Consider the following 22314-nt stretch of genomic DNA (forward strand, 5'->3'; position numbering starts at 1 on the left):
CACACTCAACAGGAAGCGAAACATCTGCTTCCAAGGCAAAGTTCACAAACCAAAAGACCTACTTCCAGGTTTGCAGCGTTCTTAATCCAAGTTGTTCATAAACTAAACTTTTCTTAAACGACTGTATACATTTAAAAACCTGTCCTGAGGCAGTAAAATGTATCTATAAATCACCCTTCAGCAATGCTTCAATGCCCTTAGTAGTACATTTGAACATAAGGTCAACTTCAACACAATCTTCCATACACTGTATGCCCTGCATACAGTATATATTTCTGGTCTGCATAATGACAACTATGTCCATGGAGAACAGAGGCAATAAACTAAGTAGCAGAAGAAATCAAGGTTTTGCCATCTAATAGGGACAGTTTTCTTTAATAATAATAATAATAATAATAATAATAATAATAATAATAATAAACCATGCCAGGAGACTACTGTAACTAGGAGACTGTCAAAACCCTTGTCCTTAACAGTAGGAAATGGAGGACACTGGCTTATTAGGAACCTAGAGCTACTAGGACACAAAGCATTATATTTCTTTAAACAAGGCAATTAGGGCCTTTTGAGGAGTTTTGTGGCTTTTGTGACATGCTTGCCAAAGTCATGGCAACTTTCAGAATTGGTTCATGGTCAAAATGTTAATACACGCAAGTGACCGTAGAGCAATCACTTGTGGATAAATCAAATCAATACAAATGCAGAGAATGCCATAGGAATTCTCTCAAAGAGCAAAAATTATAGTGACAGCTTATTTATAGTGTCAAATAAATGTTAATTAGTAAATCCACTCCACTTCCCAGTGGGGAGGAGTTGCGGTGCACCGCGTGGCCACCCACTCCCCACCAGGGGCAGGGGACCTTGTCCCCCGTTGCCTGGGGGATCCCAGCCACGTCAGAACCCAGCCAGCCAACCCGCTGGCTGGGGGGGGGGCGTGGCTGGGGCCGTTTAAATGGAGGAGCGAGCCAGAGGACTTCCTCTTTTGCTCGCTTCCTCAATCACCCATCCTCCCTCCCTATTTTGCAGGTTAGGCAGTGGCCTTGCTATGGACTTCAGTTGGTCGCCTTGGTTGTCCGAGGGGCCTGGTAGGAATTTTTCCACTTGGCAAATTGGCACTGGCCACTTAGTTTTCGCCTACCTCGTAGCAATCGTCACAACTTTGTTAGGGTTGCGGTTAGGCATTGTTTGACCTTGTGTGGGGGAGGTGAGGTGTGGCCATCACCCGCCCCTCCATGCTTAAGGGTATTCCGTTAAAGGAATCTGGGGGTGTTGTTCTAGTCTGAAGTCTGGCTGGGGGACTATGGCCTTGACATGACCCTGACGGGAACACCAGGGGGAGCTTGAGTTGCTCTGCATCGACTTACCCTTACTAGGGACTTCCTGCACAATGGGCAGGAGTCAGATATAGTCAGGTCCAATCAATGCCTAAGCCAATACCACTCACATTCTGTAATTTCAATAAAGTTGTGGCCAAAATTTGCCCAATAACATAAACCTAATATGTGTGTCCTTGTGTGAGTTATTTCCAACGAGGGGGTGGCTGCGGGGTCTCGACACGCAAAATGTAACTGCAAGGAAACAAAGGGTGTGCACTGAGGAGAGACAAACCCATGAGAAACAATATTGTTTACCCGCAGGGCGAAAGAGAGTGAATTGCAATAGCTGTATTGAAATTCTCAATACATCTACGGAGGAGTTTGCACACTAGTATAGAAATGAAAATGTTTGCTACCCTCTGAGCAGAGAGGTCCAGAAACATAGCACAATAATTAAGTTTCACTGTGTACAATGGAACTTCTTCTCAGGGAACTGCATAGACTGCCTAAGCACTCCCCATTACTCAGCATCCTGTGCATGCCTGCTTGGGAAGCAGTAGATACACATTAGCCACAATCCGTACCTTGTATTTATCCTGTCCTGAATTACTGCATTTTGATGACTCCCCCCAACCACCTTCAAACTATCCAAACTGAGAAAAAGAGCAACCTAGCTGTGTTTTAATACGTAATGTGTATATAGCCTTAGCGTCACTGAGTTGAGTGGGATTTAGCACCAGGTTAATGTGCTTAGAGAATTGCAACCTAAAGCACTGGAAGGTTGTAATTATGGTATGTTAATGGGGTTGTTGGGCAAGACAGGAGGTAATAATTTCTGGCTCTTCATCCGTGTATCAACCAGCTAGACCTGGCCTAAGATGATGCAAAGGCTTTGTGAAGCACCTTCCTAAAATTTTTCTGTTGTCTTTCTTAAAATAAACAATTTATTTATATATTTTGACAATGATTTGTGTTGTCTTAGCCTTCTGACAAAACACATAAATGATCCAGCAGGATTCTTCTTCTATTTTTATGCATAAAGACAATTGTTAGTTTTTAAGGTACCAAAAGACCTTAAGTGTTGCTTCTGCTGCAGCACACAAACTTAGCTACCCCGTGAGAAATGGTTACAAAAGCCCTGACATAGTTAGCTGCTGTATTGTTTGGAAGTTTGCAGTTGAGCTGATGCGCAGCTAAGAATTCTTTAGTACAGAAGCTGTGGAACCTCCAGAACATACTTGTCGTTCTTTTTTTTTTTATTTTCAGAAAGGCACACATTTTAAAGACTTGCTCTTTCTATCAAAAGTTGAGCCATTAAACGGATGACTTGGGGATTTAGCACACAATCTAGCAAATCATTTGTACAAATAACTGCTTGTGGAGAGATGGTACTACATCCTGGATCCTTCTGATCTACTAATGCTCCAGAATCACCAATCACTTTTGATGTCTTCCCAGCACGATGCAATTTTCCAAAGTGTTCATCATTTACATTTGGAGACCCTTTACTGTTATTTTCAGCTGAACCAGTTGAATCTGTTTCCCAGAATTGTGGTAAAACCTGAAAAAGATTATGTCCAAAGGGAATTTTTTCCAGTTTCTTTCCTTGGATCGCGGTTAGGCTAGATTCACGGGACATCAACTGGAAGCCTTCAGGTTCTGATCTCCCTTGGACCTTCTTTCTTTTACATGGATATTGATTAACCTCTTCAGTTCTAGGGTCCATGTCTTCAATTTTACTAGTCTTCTGATGCTCTAAATATGCAGAAACAGCCCCATTTACATACTGAAGATTGGTTTCATGGGAAGTTACTTCAACCTAGAAAATAAAATACATTCAGTGTACAAACAGGTGATACCTTCTCTGCTAATCTTAGGATTTGTTTATATGTTTTGTCCTTCCCATCTATCCCCATTGCTTCCACTTTATTTTGCCACCCTATTGTGTTCTTTGGGTGCTTTTCTGCTTGCTTTCATTTCAACCAAGGTGGCCCACTAGCACAGCCAAGCCACTGCGTGCATGGGACTTTCCCTTCTGTTGAAGCAAAGGAGGAAGCTGGTTAAGCAAGAACCGCCTATGCAAGCCTGAGTTTGTGTGGCATATTTATTGCCTGCAAAAAGCGAATGTCAAATAAACTTAAACTATCCCTGTCAAAGTGCTTCCTTACCATAAAGCACTGGTCTTTACAGTAATATGTGACGATGTTAGGGTGCACTTAGGAACAAATGAATGTGCACTGAATGGAATTCCAGAGCCATGCTGTGCACACACCCACACTCTTAACTGTGCTGGATCCCCTGACCACCCCTACTACACACAGGGCAAATGGCTAGATATGTACAGGTTGTGCAATCTGCACTTCTGAATCTCTGGACTTGGAGGAGGGAATCCTTGAAAGACACGGGGTACGCTTCCAGCGAAGAGTTAAACCAAGATAATGGGAAGCAGCCATGAAGACTCAGGCTCTGCCATCCCAAAGTTACTAAAAATTCAGTTGCAAAGGTGGGGGAGTAGAGGAACATAGACTTGCAGTTTAGGAAACAAAATTGTCACTGGGTCAAAGGAGTGAAAACCATGGCATATTAATGCGGAACTTCACCTCTGTGGGGTTGAGCCAGGGATCTGATGCACTGGTGGTTTCAGCAGATTTGATTGCACATATCAGCGTTCGAGTTATTGCCTCTTCTACACGGGCTTCATGATCTGCATCCTACAAGAGAAACGAAAGCTAACGTTGTGATAACTGGAATGGATAGAAAGGAGAGCAGAAACAAGAAGTGAGGGAAATTCAGAGGTGCAATGAAGAGGTGATTGATCAAGCCCAATGTGTTTTGAGCCAGCCACTCTTCTTTAGTGGAACTGAGAAAGCAAAAAAATCAGTACAAAGAAGTACAAAAGGCCATGTTTTTGCTTTCAGGTTCTGTTCCTGGACTTTGGGTTGTGAATGAAGACACCTCTTGCAAGGGCAGCCCATAACATAAGTACTAGGGCAGAATTAGTTCTTCTGTGATGGGTTTTTATCCATCCTGTCTTAAAAAAACTTTTCCAGAAAAGAATATCTCACAAATTTCTCAAGCAACTTGGAAACACAGAAGTGGACTTATACCAAGTCAGATTGTTTAACTTCTCCACCAAGTAGGGCATGCAAGTAATAGTCTTCTCCTGCTGTTGCTCTCTAGGAATTGTTGTTCAGTGGCATATTCTGAGACTTCACCAGTCTTTCCATCTATACTCCAACCTTTATGACTTGGATGTTGTGTTTTTTAATGAAAGCTGGGGTTTATTTATTTTCTAGGAAGAAGTTGAATTCCATAGCAGTAGAGGGAAGTGGGGGGTCAGATGGAGCTCATTAACCCAGGAAGGTAGCCCATCTAGGAGAAGGAAAACTCTTCCCCTTCCTTTGTTGTCTCCCCTGCGTTGCAATTATATCAGTTGTAAGCTGCTCAGAACAGAGACCTGTCTCTTATACAGATGGATGCCAACAACAAAAATTGTCTACTCTGACTGGCAGCAGCTCTTCCAGGGTTTCGCACGTGTTTCTTTTCCATCACCTGCTACCTGGCCCTTTTAACTGGGGGTGTCAAGGATAAAACCTGGGAGCTTCTGCATGTCTTCTACCGACCTATAGTCACTGAATGGAGGGGCTGCAGCTCAGTTATCGGTTTCACCATTCACATCACTGACATCTTCGGGAGCTATGGTGCCCCGAACCTCTGAAGAATCCTCATCCCGGAACTCACCCAGTAGTACTAGAGAAGGCTTCCCTAATCTTAGGTTACATCATATTTTTGGACTGTGACTCCTTTGACCCCCTGACTATCAGCCATGCTGACTGGGGATGATGGGGGGTCCAGCAACACAGGATTGGGGACATAATGACTTCCTGTACAATACACAAATCAAGGGAAGAATTTAATATTGTGCTATGTTGATCTTTCCATCAGGGCAAGTATGAACGCCCCCCCTCACCTCCCCCTGCACTGTTCTGAGGATTCTCCCACCACCTGAACCAATCTCAGGGGCACACTGTGGGAGGAGATGGGAGGAAAGCCCTGTTGCACAAGGCTGGATGCAATAGTTGAAGGAAAGAAGACTCTCATGTTAAAGAGATCTCTAATTTCCAGCACATACACTTGGGGGTGGGGTGGGGAATTAACATCCCTTATTATCATAGCTAGGCATAATATGCCCATAAAAGCCACATGATCAAGCAATTACATGTTTCTAATTGGCGGACAATACATTGTATTAGCGTCTTGTTAAGTTAATTGAGTCTTGTGAACCTTAATTTATACCACAGGGATGCTGTCTAATGTATAGGGTCTTTAATTCAGGAAGATCAAAAAGGTATGTCCAAAATTGTATCTCTAAATGACTTAAGCTAAGACACAAAGGATATTTCTGAGAGACAGCAAATGCCTTGGGAGCTATTACAAATGCAAAACTAAATCATTTTAAATTCCAGGGAGCATACTGTCATCTGACAGTATCACCAACCCACTGATGTATTATTGCAGCCTTAAATAGCAGCAGCAGGGAGGAAAAGCAAATGTTGTCTTTAACGAAGGATACCAGCACACAGCTTTTAAAGATGAAACAAGAATCCAGTAATTGATTCTTACATGTTACAAGCTGTCATGTCTCTTCTGAGTGCCTTTAGGCGGTGAAATACAAAGACTAATTTAGGATCTCATCAGGATGAGACACATAGGCAGGCCAGGCTTTCTTGTTTAAGTGAATTGCTTTGGATCGGAGGACTGTTTATGGGCAAGGAGAAGCAAATTCAACGTGTAACGTGGTATTCCTGGCACCATAGCAAATAGTAAGATGGAGGCAGATTGAGGAAATGGGGCTTGCTTGCTTGAGTTTGGCTGGAAGGAAACTGAAGGTAGTGTATAATGGGGGTTCCTTCCCCATGGAAACTGCATAAAATCTACCTTCCTTTACCTCCCGTCCCATTCCTCTTTCATCTCTACTATTTATCACTGCACCAGCAAAGGAAGCACTATCTGGAATAAAGCGTTAGCATTTCTGATGGTGCCATATCACATCTATATCAAACAAATAACACCAGATTGATCTAGTTCAAAGTTATCAAAGGAGGATTGCAACCTGTACAGGCCAGACAGCCTTTGCTGGTCCAGCATCAGTCTCTGTTTGCTATCTATATCAACTCACGCTGAAGTCGTGCAATAAAAGCTAGACTTGCCTTTTCTTTCTTTAGATATGTGTCTGTTTGCTTTTTAAGTTTTTATTGATTGTGTTCACTGCAAATGGCTTTAGGACTTCTACTGTGTTTGCAAGTCACTTTGAGTCATTTTTATGAGTTACGCAATATCACCATCATCATCGCAGTCCCAAAACTCTGTATAAACTCTTAGACATGGTGTGACAAGCTACTGTTTCCTTTGGTAAGTTCCCTTTATTAAATAGTTTGGGAACAACTGCTTCGATGTGCTCAATAATCCTAGGAACCCAGAGCAAAATACTAATTGTGATTAGGAAAAAGAAAGCTTGGCAGAAGAACCACTTCATTGTCTCACATCAGGGCAGCTGCTAGGGAATCTCATGTAAAATTGAACTAAAATGTAGTGCCAGAGACTTGTAATATAAAACTGATGTTAGGAATTGCGGACAATCTTACCAGAATCTACAATTCTTTTTTTCAAATACTCTGCTCCAGTCTAAACAATTAAGGTAGCTCTCATTATGATTTTATTTCATGGACAGTCACAATGTATCATGGGCTATGTAGTCTTAGAGCTACCAGCAATAATTTTATAATCTTAAGACTAAGAAATTCATCATACGGTCTGATTGTGAAGTATATATGCAGAAAAAGATCTGGGGTCTGTACCTGTTAAATTCAGAGCAGGTGGGCTGTTTCCTAGGAAAATGGACTTCAGTGGTTTTACATGTCCTTTCCTGCAGACCTTTTGATCTTATTGCAATGCAGCTTCATAAGCCTGAAACTTTTCAGCTCATCTATTCACATTTTAGTATGTACACATTTAAGCTAGCTTACCTCAGTACATGAACACTCTTAAAGCATTTCAAGGGGTTGCAAGCCTGGAAAGTTCATTGTGCCTCAAAGTATCCATGAATAGCATTAATCCCCCCTACCGTAAGAAGCAATAGTTGAAGTGGTCTCAGTGTGTTGAAAACAAATTAAAACTTTATCCTTTATTATAAGGTCTCAGCGAAATAATTAATTGTATCAGTAAGGCTATTGAAGAGGGCTTGACACACACCTATCATATCAACGTGGTAGCAGCTGGTTATTGCTGGAAGCTGGAGAACTGCTTGAGTGAATAATGAAAATGTTCTTGATATTACATTTTAACACCCGTGTCACGCATTATTTTTCTAAGACAGATAGCCCGACACCTAAAAAGTAATGCTGCTGTCATCTCCAGGGATAATAGGGTATAATCAACTGTCACCAAAAAGACGACATGCAGGCATTCCTCGGGTTAAGCAGCGTCCACAGTCAACTTATTAGCTCGAAGCCTCCAAACTGTTTGTGAGGTTTTTAATTTTGGGAGATAGTTAATAACTTCTGTCCAGCATGCTGTGTTCAAGCAATACCGGAGACTACAAAACACTAATGTTTGCTTAGCTTTGACTTCAAGAGCATATGCCATTTTGTAAAAAGATGAGGAAGGCATCCTGTGTAGAATACTACAAAGCCTTGGGATTTTCAGGATGTCAGATTCAGTTCCAAATTACATGGCATGAAGGCACATGAGGCCCCCATTTTGCTGAAACTAAGCAGATCTGGACACTGTTGATGGATCAGAACCATATATATATATAGACTGCCATGTTGATGGATCAGAACCATATATATATATAGACTGCCATGAGTTCCATGGTAGAAGACAAGATGGGATGTAAATGTTGTGGGGGGAGGAAGATAATATGACACCTACCTCAAAGTGAAGCAGACTTTTTAACTAAAAAGACACACTAGTAGCATCTTCACTTTTGTTCCTCTCCACCCACTCTAGCTTTTACTGTCTTGGTCTCCAAAGGCTGTTTCTTAGAAATTTCATGAGAGAGATGAAAATATGCTCAGCTTTTAAACCACACACACAAAAATAAACTACAGCAAGGGGTGGGGTACATGTGGCCCTCCTGGATTCAAACACCCAGCCCTGACTACTGGCCATGTTGGCTAGAGTTGATATGAGTCCAACAGTATGTGGGTGATGATTTATATAGCCTCATCTATGTACATTACACATTGCACATTACAAAGTGTAAGAGACAGGTCTCTGTCCTGAGCGGCTTACAATTTATGTAATTCCAATGCAGGGGAGACAACATGGGATGGGGAAGGTCAACGGTGGCAAGGAAAGAACCTGTGATCATTGCAGTCATCATCATCATCATCATCATCATCATCATCATAATTTATTATTTATACCCCACCCATCTGGCTGAGTTTCCCCAGCCACTCTGGGCGGCTCCAAGTATGCTTACTAGGGTGTATGGAAATAGGTAACTAGATCATTATTATAAACTACTCCAGCACATTTCCAGATGCCATGCCCATCTGTGAACATTCAGGCCATGTGTGTGCCTGATGGTTTTAAGAGATAAACAATGGGGGGGGTAGTTACCAGTTCAATCCATGAGTTTATGCTGACAGTGATTGGGTCAATGGATTCTACGTAATGCCACCAGTGCCTGGGAACAAACAGGACCTGAATGGGAGAAGAAGAAGAAGAGGAATTTAAAAAGTCATAAAACCCATTGTGTGCAACTATAGCGTTTCCCTGACATTAAAAAAAAAATCACCTTGAAAAATATATTTTTCAGCAGCAGTTTCTAAACTTCTCCAATTGATCCTCCTCTGCATTTGCTGTCTGCTGTATAACGTACTTAGGCTGTCTGACATGGATCTTATCTGGTTCTGCCAGCCTTTCATTGCTAGGTTCAAAATGCAAACTCCAACTAGCCCACCTCAGCTGGAAACAATTTTTAAACAGTCTTGTCAGCAAAACAAGTTCCCCCTCTCTGTGGAATGGCAGGGTGAGAGCAGCATGTTGGTGAGACCAAAGTGCAGGAGGATTTCCTGTCACAAGCCTGTCCAGACCTTCCCTTCTTATCTGACATAAGGAGGGAAGGAAATGCCAGAATGTCTCATCCCAGGTCAATCTCAATCTTTACCTTCACCTTAAAAAAAAAACACCCAAAAAAATCAGGGTTTGGTAGAGGAAAGAGAATAGAGAAGAATGGGATTTGGGGGCTAGAACCAGGAACCAGGAAGGCAGTTCATTCATTAGATGCTAAGGGTGCAAAATGATTATTAAAGGAAGATGGGGAAATGAAAGAAAAGCTAAAGGAATGTTTTGAATTCTTCTTACTGCATATCTGAAGTCAGCCAGATATCCACCCCAAACCAGTTTTTGGGAGAATTATTATTATGAGATTATATTATTTAATATTTCTATCCCTCTCTTCCATTCAAATGAATACTTACAACAGCTAACAAAAGAAAATTAACAAAATAGATAATATCGAAGCTATGCATTAATACAACAATAATGAAAAGCAGCAGTCATTAAATGAAACAATTAACTGAATCAAGTAAGAGTAATATGAGTCTACAATTCTGTGACTCTATGAGGTTCTGAAGCTAACTGACAACGTACAAATTAGCAAGTCACCAGGACCGTATGGCATCACTGAGAGTTCTTAAAGAACTGTGAAATTGGTTAATCTTCTAACAGAAAAATGCAACTTGTCACTAAAATCAACCTCCCTACTGGAGAACTGGAAGACAGCTAATGTAGCACCATTAAAAAAAAATCCTAGGGAAAGTCGGGAAAGTAAGTGTTGTATATTATTTGAAGTCGGGGGGGATAAGAAAGGATGCAGTCAAGTCTGCCAATAAGACCAAGTTAACCAAGGTGCTTCCAAAAGGAACCAGAGGCCTGTCTAGCCCAGCACTCAGTTGCTCAGCGGCCAAACAAAGACCTCTGCAAACCCCACAAGCAGAACATGAGGAGAGCAAGAGCCCTCTCTTGATGTGGTCCCCAGTATTCTTTACGCTAGTTGGCAGTGGCTCCCCAGAGTCTCGGGCAGAGGTCTTTTCCCATTACCTGGTTATTTTAGCCGAGGATGCTAGGGATGCAACCTGAGACCTTCTGCATTCTATGCATGTGCTCCACCACTACGGTCCCTGAACAATCACAAGATCCAGTTCCTGCAAATTATTGTACTCAATTTTCTTCTGACCCCAATTCTCCCAGGACTCTTACCTGAAAAGAAAACACTGGCTCCAAACCTTCCACAGGACAAAGCCAGGATTCGGGTGTCATGGGAAGCTCAGGTGACCGCAGAGCTCCATAATTTCCCATCCCACCTCCAAAACTGGTGTAATAATCATAGTATCATTCATAAAAAGATTATTAGCAGCATTACGTACATCCAAGGAATATTAAATGCTTTCAAGTGTTCAAACAGCTGCAGAATCTCCATTAAGCACACAGCAATGTCAGCACTAATACACAGGAACAAAATTAAGGCATGATTTGATTTGATTGATCAGTTTATAAGCTGCCTTAAACCGAGCGCTCAAAGCAGCATCAAGAGATTAAGGGCTGAAGGAAGATTGGTCATTGGGACACGGGTCCCTAGGTATTATTTTGGCCTTTGAAAAATCCACTCTTGCAAGAATTTTTTCAAGGACATACACAAAGTCTCTCAATAATAGTATTCGCAATGCTTTACTTCCTCCTGGTTTTTCTAAGCGGAATTATCTCAAGGCTAAAAACATTCTCCATAGTCTTGTTCTACCAATATTTACTACAGAGAGTGACCAGCCCACTGATAACCTCTCATTCCAAATCCTTTTTTTTCTGAAACAGGGTTGTTAGCCCTGAACTATTGCACACATAAACAAGGGTTAGATTGAAAGAAAAAGTGCCCCCCCAAGGCAGAGGAACCATTTAGCAAAAGAACCCCAGAAGACCCTAGTCTGTGATGTTCAGCAAATGCTTTCAGTAGCTGCTCTAATGCAGCAAATAAAGAGCCAATTCTAAACAGCATTTTCATCTGTAGAAATACTTTTGGCACTATCCTCTTGGAGGAAGACACATGGAAGACATTACAACAATCCTGAAAACCCACAGGGGTTTTTCAGGAAATATCCATGAGCAATATGCTAGGTTCCTGCCACATACAGCTATGTAACTTCATTGAAAAATCCACTGACAAAAATAAAATTCTGATGTACTATTTTCCTCCATTGATGTCTTTTCCTCCGTTGATACAAATCCGAATTCAATGAGGAGGAACAAAGCATGAAGGACATAAAACTATCCCCCAATTAAACACTTCTAGGTCTCAGTGAGTTCACTAAGAGTCCTATTGATTTAATTGCACCCTGCTAACAGTCCAATCCTACATGTTTCATCAGAAGTAAGCTCCACTGAGTTCAATGGGACTTGTTCCCAAGTGTATATAGGATCAAAGCCTAAATCTCTCCCTGTCTCAGTGAAGTTGACGGAAATTAAAAAGTGCTTAATTTTTGACTAGATCACACCCTAAGTCTATATTTACATTCTAGCATAGTCTTCACTAACCTGCAGATATTCTGGAGTACCAGCTACCACCATTTCTGACCAGCGGCCATGCTGGTGAGGGCTCATGGGAATCCAACAGCTTCAGAAGGACACTGAGCTGGGGAAGGCTGTTCTAGCAGATGATTAACAGTGTATACTTTCAGTTCAATGTTTTAAATGGTGCATATGTTAATGCTGTTTTGATGCATTGCTCTCCAGCTCATTATCCAAACCTCATTAATCCTAAACCTGTGATTATTTAAAAACAACTCTTTGCAAGCGTGCGCACACAGAGATGCACCATGCAGCTTACACAGGGAGATGAGTATATGTAAAACACAGGCCCATTTATCAGAATATTTGGGGCATTTTGGATAAATATTTTTAATCCTATGGAAAACTGTTAGTCATAAGAAACTATGAGGTCATAACAACAGGGACTAAGAGTATAAGAATATCTATCAGAGTATAGGAAAGGAACTGTTGTGTGGTAACTATATTATAGTAAATTAGTTTACTGAAATACGTACATTGATAAGAATTCTCCAGTTTTAAAGATATCCGAGGACATGATTCAAAGTCTTAAAGTGCCTTTGAATCCCATGAATTTCTGTGGAATTGAACTATATGCGTGTAACCAGTGGGGCTTACAGTGCAATCCTATGTATGTTTACTCAGAAGCAGATTCTATTCTGTTCAGTGGGTATTAACCCCTAATTAAGTGGGTATAGGATTGCAGCCTTAAGTGTCTAACTTCAGCTATATAGTGTACCAGATTTTCAGATAAAGTATGTTGGGGTTGCCTAGGCCAGTACAGTATGTCTAAAAGACATACCTCAGATATTCATCCACCCACAGTCACTTTCAATGAGATTATTACATGTGTTAGCAGAATTCATGTCTAAAGATCCCTTAAATTTAGAATAATCATGTTATACTCGTGACAAAGGAACTAGTAAAATAACATTGGAACAAAAATACACGAGGCTGTCACTTAGAAAAAGAACATGTGTTTGCAGTTTTGTGCTTCAAATGTTTTCTTTCCAATATAGATGCATATATTATATAGTATGGACACTTCTACAATCCAGAATTCCTATGTGTTGTGATGCTTATACAAAGCTCTTGCTCACATCATTCTCTCTCTTTTTCAATTAAATGGAAGGAGCAGCTGTGGATGTTGGTGTCAGGGCTGGGGAGTTGCACCACTGAACTAAATAGAGTGATTTTTTAGGGCAAGGTAGGAAACTACCTGCACACATTAGAGCACCTCCAACCCCCTACTGGCTTGCTGTAATAATGCTATTAGAGTTATTTAGACACAGATGCTACTCTTGTGGTAAATGGGAAAGGCAGCATGATATAACTAGTAAAGATGGGACAGAGACGAAAGGTTGACTATGGGGGAAAGGAGATAAAAAATGTAAAGTAATAAAACAGCTGTCAAGAGAGCACCTTGAAACAATATCTTGTTTGTACATGACATTTTTGAACATGCTAACACAGGGCCAGAAGGTACTCTGAGCAAGTGTGGTTATGGGGTGTGCAAATGTAGACAAGAACAATGAACTAATGTATTTCTCAATTTAACACAGGCCTTTGCAACCAGTCCTTGCACAATTTACTACTGTGCAGCTACGGATTCTGACTGCAAGCCAAGCATAGTAAATAACTAGCCAAGAGAACATCTGTGCATACCAGCATAATGTTAAAACCAGAATTTATTAAAGCAGTAAGGAATGTAAAGTTATCAAAGGTGAAAAAGGAGAGTGTTGGTGGACGGAATACAAAACTGATGGCAATTCATGTTTCGAGTTTAGTAAATGTTTTCTCCAAACACGTGTCTCTATGGTGTCTATGCATATACGGCCCACCCTTCATAACCAGCACTATAGAGATCCCTGTACATGTGATGCATGTGAACAAGGTCCATGTACAGGTCTCATCCTCAATGTTGCAGCTTCCCCAGCCCTGACTCCAACATCCACACCTTAGGTGTGGATAACTGAACCAGGAAAGGCTGCGTGTTTAGCCCTTCTTTGGCTGGCGGTCCAGCTGTGGCCCTGCATGGAGAGGGGTACTCTAGTTTCAGTTGTCTATGCTCTGTTACCCTCTAGGTCAGATCACTGCAGTGTGTTATGTGTGGTATACTACAGTCTTCCATCAGAGACCTCATCTGAAGTAAAAATAAAGATAAAGGACCCCTGTATGGTTAAGTCCAGTCAAAGGCAACTATGGGGTGTAGCACTCATCTCTCTTCAGGCCAAGGGAGCCAGCATTTGTCCACAGACAGCTTTCTGGGTCATGTGGTCGGCATGACTAAACTGCTTCTGGCGCAACAGAACACTGACGGAAGCCAAAGTGTACGGAAATGCCATTTACCTTCCCGTCGCAGCGGTACCTATTTATCTACTTGCACTGGTGTGCTTTCAAACTGCTAGGTTGACAGTAGTAGGGGCAGAGCAATGAGAGCTCACCACTGTCGCGTGGATTCGAACTGCTGACCTTCTGATCAGCAAGCCCAAGAAGAGGCTCAGTGGTTTAGACCACAGCACCACCCAAGTCCATGCCTCACCCGAGAGAGGCATGGAAAGTGACCACACAATAATGGACCTATTCAGTGGTAGCCCCTAATGTGTGAAATGCAGAGACACATGCCTGGGACCATCACTGTCAGGTTTGCAGGCACTAGGCTAAGAAATGTCTTTTTACCCAGGTCTTTGGTAGTTAAGTTAGCCTTTTTTGTGGTAAAGGCAATGACTGATTTACGCATATCCAACTGACACGCGACCATGCATGTGTGTATCACAGGGGCCGGAAAAGGGGCATAATGGGGTGTAATGGGCTTATACATGCTCCTCTGTCAAGCATGATGACCTGGAATGCAACCCCCGTGCAAATCGGGGGGTTGCCTGTACTTTTATTTTAGTGGGGTGGGAGAAGACTTGCCCTTCTCATTGCATGGTTGAGTGAGCCTTTTAGGAACTTTGTACAGTACATTGTTTTGAAATTTTATGCTTTTGATTTTCATCTATTTGCAAAGTTCAGTTACTTTGAGGCTTTTTTGTTTACAGTGACTAACAAACGTAATCAGCAACTCCTCCAGCTCCCATAGAAGCTTACCTGAGCAGTCAGGGATCCAGCTCATGTAAATATCTACATACATATGGTTCCTTGGCTCAGACATCCCCACCTAATGTGTAAATGTCAGAGGTACAGCTGGGGTCCTGCTGCCATTTTGAATAATCCAGCCCCTTTATATGCATAAGACATGTAGGGGACTCTGCTTTTCCTGTCTCCCTGTTAGGCAGAGTAACTGTACACCCTGCAGAACATTCAACAGAATGAGTGTAGGCTGCGGGGCAAGACATATCCCCTTTCCCCTCTTCGCCTCCTACACGTTAATTCACCAGTTATGCTGTGTGAATAGGGTTATCAATAGGGCTGCATGTGGGACGTTTTATTTTAAAGGCCTTTTAAAAAGTGTCAAAAACATTATGGAAGGTCCCTTCTAAGTTCATGATATACGTCATTAGTCTTGTTCCAAAAGCTGTGACAGTCTCACCAAAAGGTCCCCACCTTTTGTACTGAACGTGTATATTACAATATATATATATTTGCCCATCAAAAAACAAAATCTGTCCAAAATTAGGCAAGATATCACTAACAAGGAAGGTTAAAAATCACTAGCAAAGCAAGAGAGCAATTTATGAGGGGCAAGCAGTCAGTCTTGAATGTTTGTCGCAGAACAAACACATTCACACAGAATGAAATAACTCATGAGCGGTTTCATGTTTATTCAGAGGGCAGAGCAGGGTTGATTTTGCTGATGTGCGGTAGTATTCTAAAGAGATACAAAGTTAAATCTTTCAGTGAAAGTCAGATTAAGATTACAATTTATTTCAATGCCATTTCAAATCCGTTTTCCATATATGATGACAAACTTGATGAAACAAATACTCTTTTTTGTGGGGGGTGTAGCCTACAATTTATATGAATTGTGCTCCACAAAAGAGAAGAGTTATGAATGTGTGAAAATGAGTTTTTTATTGATCAGCATCTACCCACATCTCTTGTCCATTTTTTTTTTTGTTTTTGTTTCCCAGAGTATTCTTTTTAATTCAGGTAGGTAGCTGATGCCAATTTGCTATTAGGTGAAGAAAAAAAACACCACACAAACTTCAGACACTCACAAATGAACCTCTCATTTCGAACACATAATTATGCTTACAGACCCACATGCTGAAATTATCATTTGCAAGTGCGAGATGGAATTAATTCTGAAGTAACTTGGCCATCACTGATGATCACACAGATGTTTTAAGGATAGTGTGACATTTCAAACATTTTAATTGGGGGTGTTAAGATTTCAAAGGACACATTCAAGCTTCTAAAAAAAATTAGCCTACAAACTGACTAGGCAAATCTTTTAAAATCAATGAAATTGCATTGAATTTAGCTCATCTACTTCTATTCATCCTGGCTTAAGAGTTAAAGACCAAGGTAACATTAAAAAGCAATTAGAATATATATTGAAACAGGGATCCTGAATGTATTTAATATAACCAAGAGTGGTGGAATGAGACACATTGGCCAGAAGATGGCATTAGGCACATTAAGTTTCTTTTAATATTCAAAGCCAGTATCCAGCTAGCATACAGCTGCTCTCCTGAATACCAAAACACACCTTTATCTTTATTTTATTTTTCAATTCTGCATTGTTACAACATCTTAATCCAAGGCATGCAGTTCCCGGCCAAGCAAGAAACAGAGATTACTGTAAATTACCACAAAGTGAAGCTGACTGCAAATCCTCAAGTAATTGTATTTGTAATACACGCTCAATCTTTGCATTCGGTTAGAACAATTCGTTTGCTATCTAAGGGATTCTCATCAAATTGCTTCATCACAAACCCTTCCAATACTAGACAGGCCTGAGCAGAGCCAGCAGGCATTATTCTTCTGGGAGACAGGCCTGCCTTAAAGGGCCTTGGCATTCATTCATTGCAGACAATTCCTTAGCTTTGCTTATTTGGAAGGATCGCTTAGTACAGCCCTCCTGGGATTTTAACACTTTAGAGGGCAGGTAAAAAGTGGTGGCCGCAGGAGTGCATGCTCCATTAATTTTCTTTAAGGTCCCTGTACACAGAAAATGAGCAGGGCAGGGAGAAAGCTAGGCTAGAACCCTTCTTCCAGATCTGCTACCTATCCATAAGCAGGGAATTATTTACATGGAAGTACAGTGGTGCCTCGCAAGACAAAAATAATCCGTTCCGCGAGTCTCTTCGTCTAGCGGTTTTTTCGTCTTGCGAAGCAACCCTATTAGCGGCTTAGCGGATTAGCGCTATTAGCGGTTTAGCGGCTATTAAAGGCTTAGCGGCTTAGAAAAAGAGGGGGAAGCGAAAAAAATCGCAAGACTTGCAAGACGTTTTTGTCTTGCGAAGCAAGCCCATAGGGAAATTCGTCTTGCGAAACGCATCGAAAGACGGAAAACCCTTTCGTCTAGCGGGTTTTTCGTCTTGCGAGGCATTCGTCTTGCGGGGCACCACTGTATATTCAATCATGGGACGCAGGTGGCACTGTGGGTTAAACCACAGAGCCTAGGACTTGTTGATCAGAAGGTCAGCGGTTCAAATCCCCGCAACAGGGTGAGCTCCCGCTGCTCAGTCCCTGCTCCTGCCAACCTAGCAGTTCGAAAGCACGTCAAAGAGCAAGTAGATAAATAGGTACCACTCCGGCAGGCAGGTAAACGGCGTTTCCGTGCGCTGCTCTGGTTCACCAGAAGCGGCTTAGTCATGCTGGCCACATGACCTGGAAGCTGTACGCCGGCTCCCTCGGCCAATAAAGCAAGATGAGTGCTGCAAAGCCAGAGTCGGCCAGGACTGGACCTAATGGTCAGGGGTCCCTTTACCTTTTATATTCAATCATCCTCTGGAATGTGGCCAGAAGAGGGCGACAGAGGTGCTGAGGGAGACCTGGAGAACAAGTCCTACTAGGAAAGATTGAAGGAGTTGGGTATGTTCAGCCTGGAGGAGGAGCTGAAGGTGTATTCCTTCAAATACCTGAAGGGCTGCCCTATAGATGGTTCAAAGCTATTTTTGAACCTGACCCAATTAATTAAAATATCACCCCTGCCTGCCGCTCACAAAAGATTCAGATAAAGCCTTTGAACTTCGGGATGGCATGAACTTTTCAGACCATGGAATAGACTGCCTTAGAAGAATGTGGACTCTTCCTTGTTAGATGTTTTTAAGCAGAGGACGGATGGTCACCTATCAGGGATGCTGTAGTAGAGAGGTTCCTGCATCAGCAAGGAGCTGGAATAGATGGCCTTGAAGACACCAGGTGAGCCTCCCTGGAAATAGCATTCCACAAATGGGAAGCCACCACAGAAAAGGCCCACTCCTCTCATGTTGCCACCCTCTGGACCTCTCATGGAGGGGGCACATGAGGAAGAGCTGCAGATGATGACTGCAGGGGATGGTCAGTTCATATGGGGAGAGGCGGTCCTTGGGGTATTGTGGTCTTATGGTTCTATGTCCTCACTTGCATTCTGAAATAGAAACCTAGGCTGGCATTGCCATGTGTTCTCTTGTCTTTAAGCCTCTGTCCACTCAGTGGCTGCCAGAGATTAAAAAAGAAGAAGAAGCTATACTAGCATGTCTTTTGCAAAGTAGCACCTCAGAGCACTGGAACCAGCAGCTGGCCTTTAAACCTTCTATTTTTAACAAGATTTGACTTCTAATTAGTTGAAGCTTAATTAAAAACAGTGACACTACTGCTTCATTACCATTCCTAATCACTGAAACAGAATGCCTACATTGAATTCTTTAACCCGAAAACAAGGCAATGCCCCACTGTTGGCAATTTTAAAAACAACAGCTGAGGAAAAACAAAAAACACCATCTATTGAAAACATCAACAAAATGATGAGCAAAGATCATTACTCTGCTGCAGGAGAGAAAAACTGTGAAGTAAAATCATTTAATTTGGGGCACTGGGAATACATTTATTATGCAGCATAAAATGTTAATTTGCTATACAACAGAACACACTGAAAATAGCTTTGAAAGTGCCATAACAGCACAATGCTATACATGCCCACTTCTAAAACTTCAGATGTTCCAGTGGGCACTGAAATCACTTTATTCTTTACTGTTTTTAGTGAGTGTGTGTAGGGGGAAAGGGGCCTCTATTTTGTGGGGGATGGGCAGATGATAAAATTTAATTCAAAGAACTGAAATGTTTTGCTGTTGCTATTCTTATTGTTATTAGCATACTGTTGGATATTTTGTATGGGATATGTGTGTGTGTGTGTGTTTTGTTTTAGGCCACCACAAATGGTGAAATATAAATACATTTTAAAAAGAACTTATTTTTTGCAGATTTCACAGTAACTTTAAAATGCAGCTACAGGTGACAGAACACAGGGTGGAATTCAAGGCAATGCTAAGGAGATGATGCCATCAGCCTGAGCATTCTTGCTTGCCCAAAGGAATGATATCTCACCTTCCTTCCCCCCCCCCCCGTATTGTGCTCAGGGTTCTCCTAACTCTCCAGAGTGGATTTGGGGGAGGCACAGGGTGGGGGGCATATGAGGGAAAAGAGGAGAAAAGCCCTGTTGTGCCAGCAGGAGTCCTTGTTCTGAATTTTGCCAGTGGAATGGAGTAGTTGAATCCGCCCATAGAATATAAATTTAATAAAACAACTCATTAAAAGAAAAAAAAGGCACAAAGAGAATTGGAGAACGTTAGCCTTACAGCCTTAACAGGTTATCATCCTTCTTCAATCTTTAGGACCGCAAACAAAAGGGTGGTAAAAGGTAAAGGGACCCCTGACCATTAGGTCCAGTTGCGGATGACTCTGGGGTTGTGGTGCTCATCTCGCTTTACTGGCCGAGGGAGCTGGTGTACAGCTTCCGGGTCATGTGGCCAGCATGACCAAGCTGCTTCTGGCGAACCAGAGAAGCACATGGAAACGCCGTTTACCTTCCCACTAGAGCGGTACCTGTTTATTTACTTGCACTTCGTGCTTTCGAACTGCTAGGTTGGCAGGAGCAGGGACTGAGCAATGGGAGCTCACCCCGTTGCAGGGATTCGAACCACCAACCTTCTAATCGGCAAGCCCTAGGCTCTGTGATTTAACCCATAGATAAGTCTATCCAAAACTATCTCTGTGAGTTTTGGGGCACCAGAGACCCTCCCTGTCTTGTAAGATACACAATAAAGGATGCTGAGATTCCATCAAATCCATCAATGTGCTGCATTCCCTTAAAAGACTTAAATAATAAATAAGTGAGTCTGAAATCAGTGGCACTTACTTCCAGCAAACGGGTATCTGAATCGGAGAAAACCAGCCCATTTTGTACAGTAAGTTACATGTTAAGCAAATAAGTGACATCTACTATAGAGAAATTCATCTGGAAGGAGCATTCTAGTGACCCTTAAGTACTGATGGCCTGACACATTGAGAGATCCTTCACAGGGCTGCTTTTAAGATACTGTGGTCTCCTTTCCTCAGTAAAATATGATTAATCAACTTTCACATGACCTTGTTAAGAGTACTTTGAGATTCTCTACTGAAATACTAATGCGTGCTGTAAATACAAGTGATGTAGCTGCTGGGCAAGTGTTTCCATTATGGAAGTTATCCATCACCACGAAAGCGTAAGTAAAAGCTCTTTGCTGGCTCTGCACACTTATTCATTAAGAATACATTGTAAAACTTGTGAGTTGCAGAGATGAGATGGTTTCAGAGCAGCCCCAGAAGCCTGTTAAGTACAGGATTCAGAGAAACTAATGAGTAAAATGTCTGTGAAGCATGGTGGCTTTTTCTAGATGGTCCAGTTGCAAGACAAGTGAAAGAACATGAGCCAGAAAGGTTTCACTTGCTAGAGAATGGCATTAAACAAACAAGGTTAGATTCAGAAGACTTTGCCTCCTGTGAACAAAAAGGCTTCTCCAATCCCCAAAGGTTTCAGATGCAGCTTGAGGAATCCCAATGGTGGAACAGGAGAAAATTGTTTTTTATTTTAACCACCACCACCCCACTGCAGTCTCCTATAGACCCTGGAAAACTGCTTTGGGTTGGGGAATCCTTTGAAATAACATGGGAGGTGCCACTGAGGACTACAGACGGAAAGGGGCATTGCTGTAAGTTGCTTCACCTCTCTTTCCACCAGCAGGAACAGTCTCTGCTCAGTGGATACATCTGCCAGCAGCAGTGAACGCTCCATCCAATGCAAAACGTTTTAGTGAGACTGGGAGAAGTAAGACAGACTTCATGGTCCTCCTCCCAGCTTCGCTTATTTCTTTGTTTACTCCCACCCAACCCCCCTCTCTATTTCATATTTAACAAAGGTTCCAAACTAGAGTAAAGTTAGAGTTCAGGAATTACCTGGCCAGGTTCAAGCGTAACGACATGGGCTTTTGCTTTCTTAAACTGTGGGCAGCTTTTCAAATCAGGATTGACCACATTGACCCTGCTGAAGACACTGGATTCTTCATAGGGAATTCTGGTAGGATAAAGGAAACTGGAATCTTCAGGTGGGTAGAGATGCCATCTTTTCCTGGAAGCAGAGATGATGCAAGTCACAGTCTCCCATTTAGGCTGAGCAACTGCAAACAAACAAGTCTATCAATACCACAAACGAGCATCCTATTTAAGACTTGTGAGAAGCTGGAAAACAGGCACTTATTAAGTAGCATAATGCACTAAATGGTCACGCACCATTTTAAGGAGGCGGGGAGCATCACTTTAAAAACAACAACACATTTATGAGTCAGGACTACATTTCCCTGGATACAGCTATGAAGGGAGACAACATGTACAACAAACTTCAGTGACTCACTTCTGCCTTTACTTCTGAGAAACCAACTCTGTACTGAACTTGATACTACAGTTTGTGTTATCTCTACTCAGGATCTTAATTTTTCTGAACAAACCAAAAGGCGCACCTTTGTGGGAGATTTCCAGTTTACATATTTCCAGTAGTTTGGCTGCCATATTTCAATATATTTATGACGTACAGCATATCCAGTGTTTATATTCTTGCATGCATCTTGGGTATTCCTCTTCTCTCAGTTGTCTTTTACGCTCACCATACTTTAGTCCAAGGAAAGCAATCTGTCTATTTAGACACCTAACTCTCATAAAATGCCAGGGTAGTGCATAGACCCCCATTGCTTGAATTTCCTGGCTCTGCCCTTGGGGCTATGGGAGTTTAGCACAATATGAAAATCCTAGCAAGTGCATGCTTCTTCTCTCTTTGAAGAACCTAACAACATAAAGCAAGATTTTTCTGTAGGGAGCCTGCTGTCTAATTTACTTTCATGTTCAACCCAATCCTAGCAATTGGGGGAAGTGGCCATAGTTCACTGATAGAACAAATGCCTTCCATGCAGAAGGTCCCAGGGTCAATCCT

At 42.0% G+C, this 22314-nt stretch overlaps 1 protein-coding gene across 4 annotated transcripts in view; it reads right to left on the reverse strand.

Annotated features, from left to right (window-relative positions):
• Nucleotides 1-399: 399 nt before the first annotated feature.
• Nucleotides 400-22314, reverse strand: part of HSPBAP1 (HSPB1 associated protein 1) — a 53558-nt gene continuing 31643 nt past the window's right edge. For 3 of the 4 annotated variants that reach the window (XM_082235620.1, XM_082235618.1, XM_082235619.1), the window contains 4 exons: nt 21288-21459; nt 8943-9026; nt 3917-4027; nt 400-3135 (listed from right to left, as the gene is read on the reverse strand). In XM_082235620.1, the coding sequence (XP_082091746.1) occupies nt 2596-3135; nt 3917-4027; nt 8943-9026; nt 21288-21459 (907 nt within the window). In that variant the 3' untranslated portion in view covers nt 400-2595. The remainder of the gene's footprint in view (nt 3136-3916; nt 4028-8942; nt 9027-21287; nt 21460-22314) is intronic. The other variant, XR_014222839.1, reaches the window with a different exon arrangement.

The sequence above is a fragment of the Podarcis vaucheri genome (assembly GCF_965113315.1).
Source record: "Podarcis vaucheri genome assembly, chromosome: 1".
Lineage (NCBI taxonomy): Eukaryota > Metazoa > Chordata > Lepidosauria > Squamata > Lacertidae > Podarcis > Podarcis vaucheri.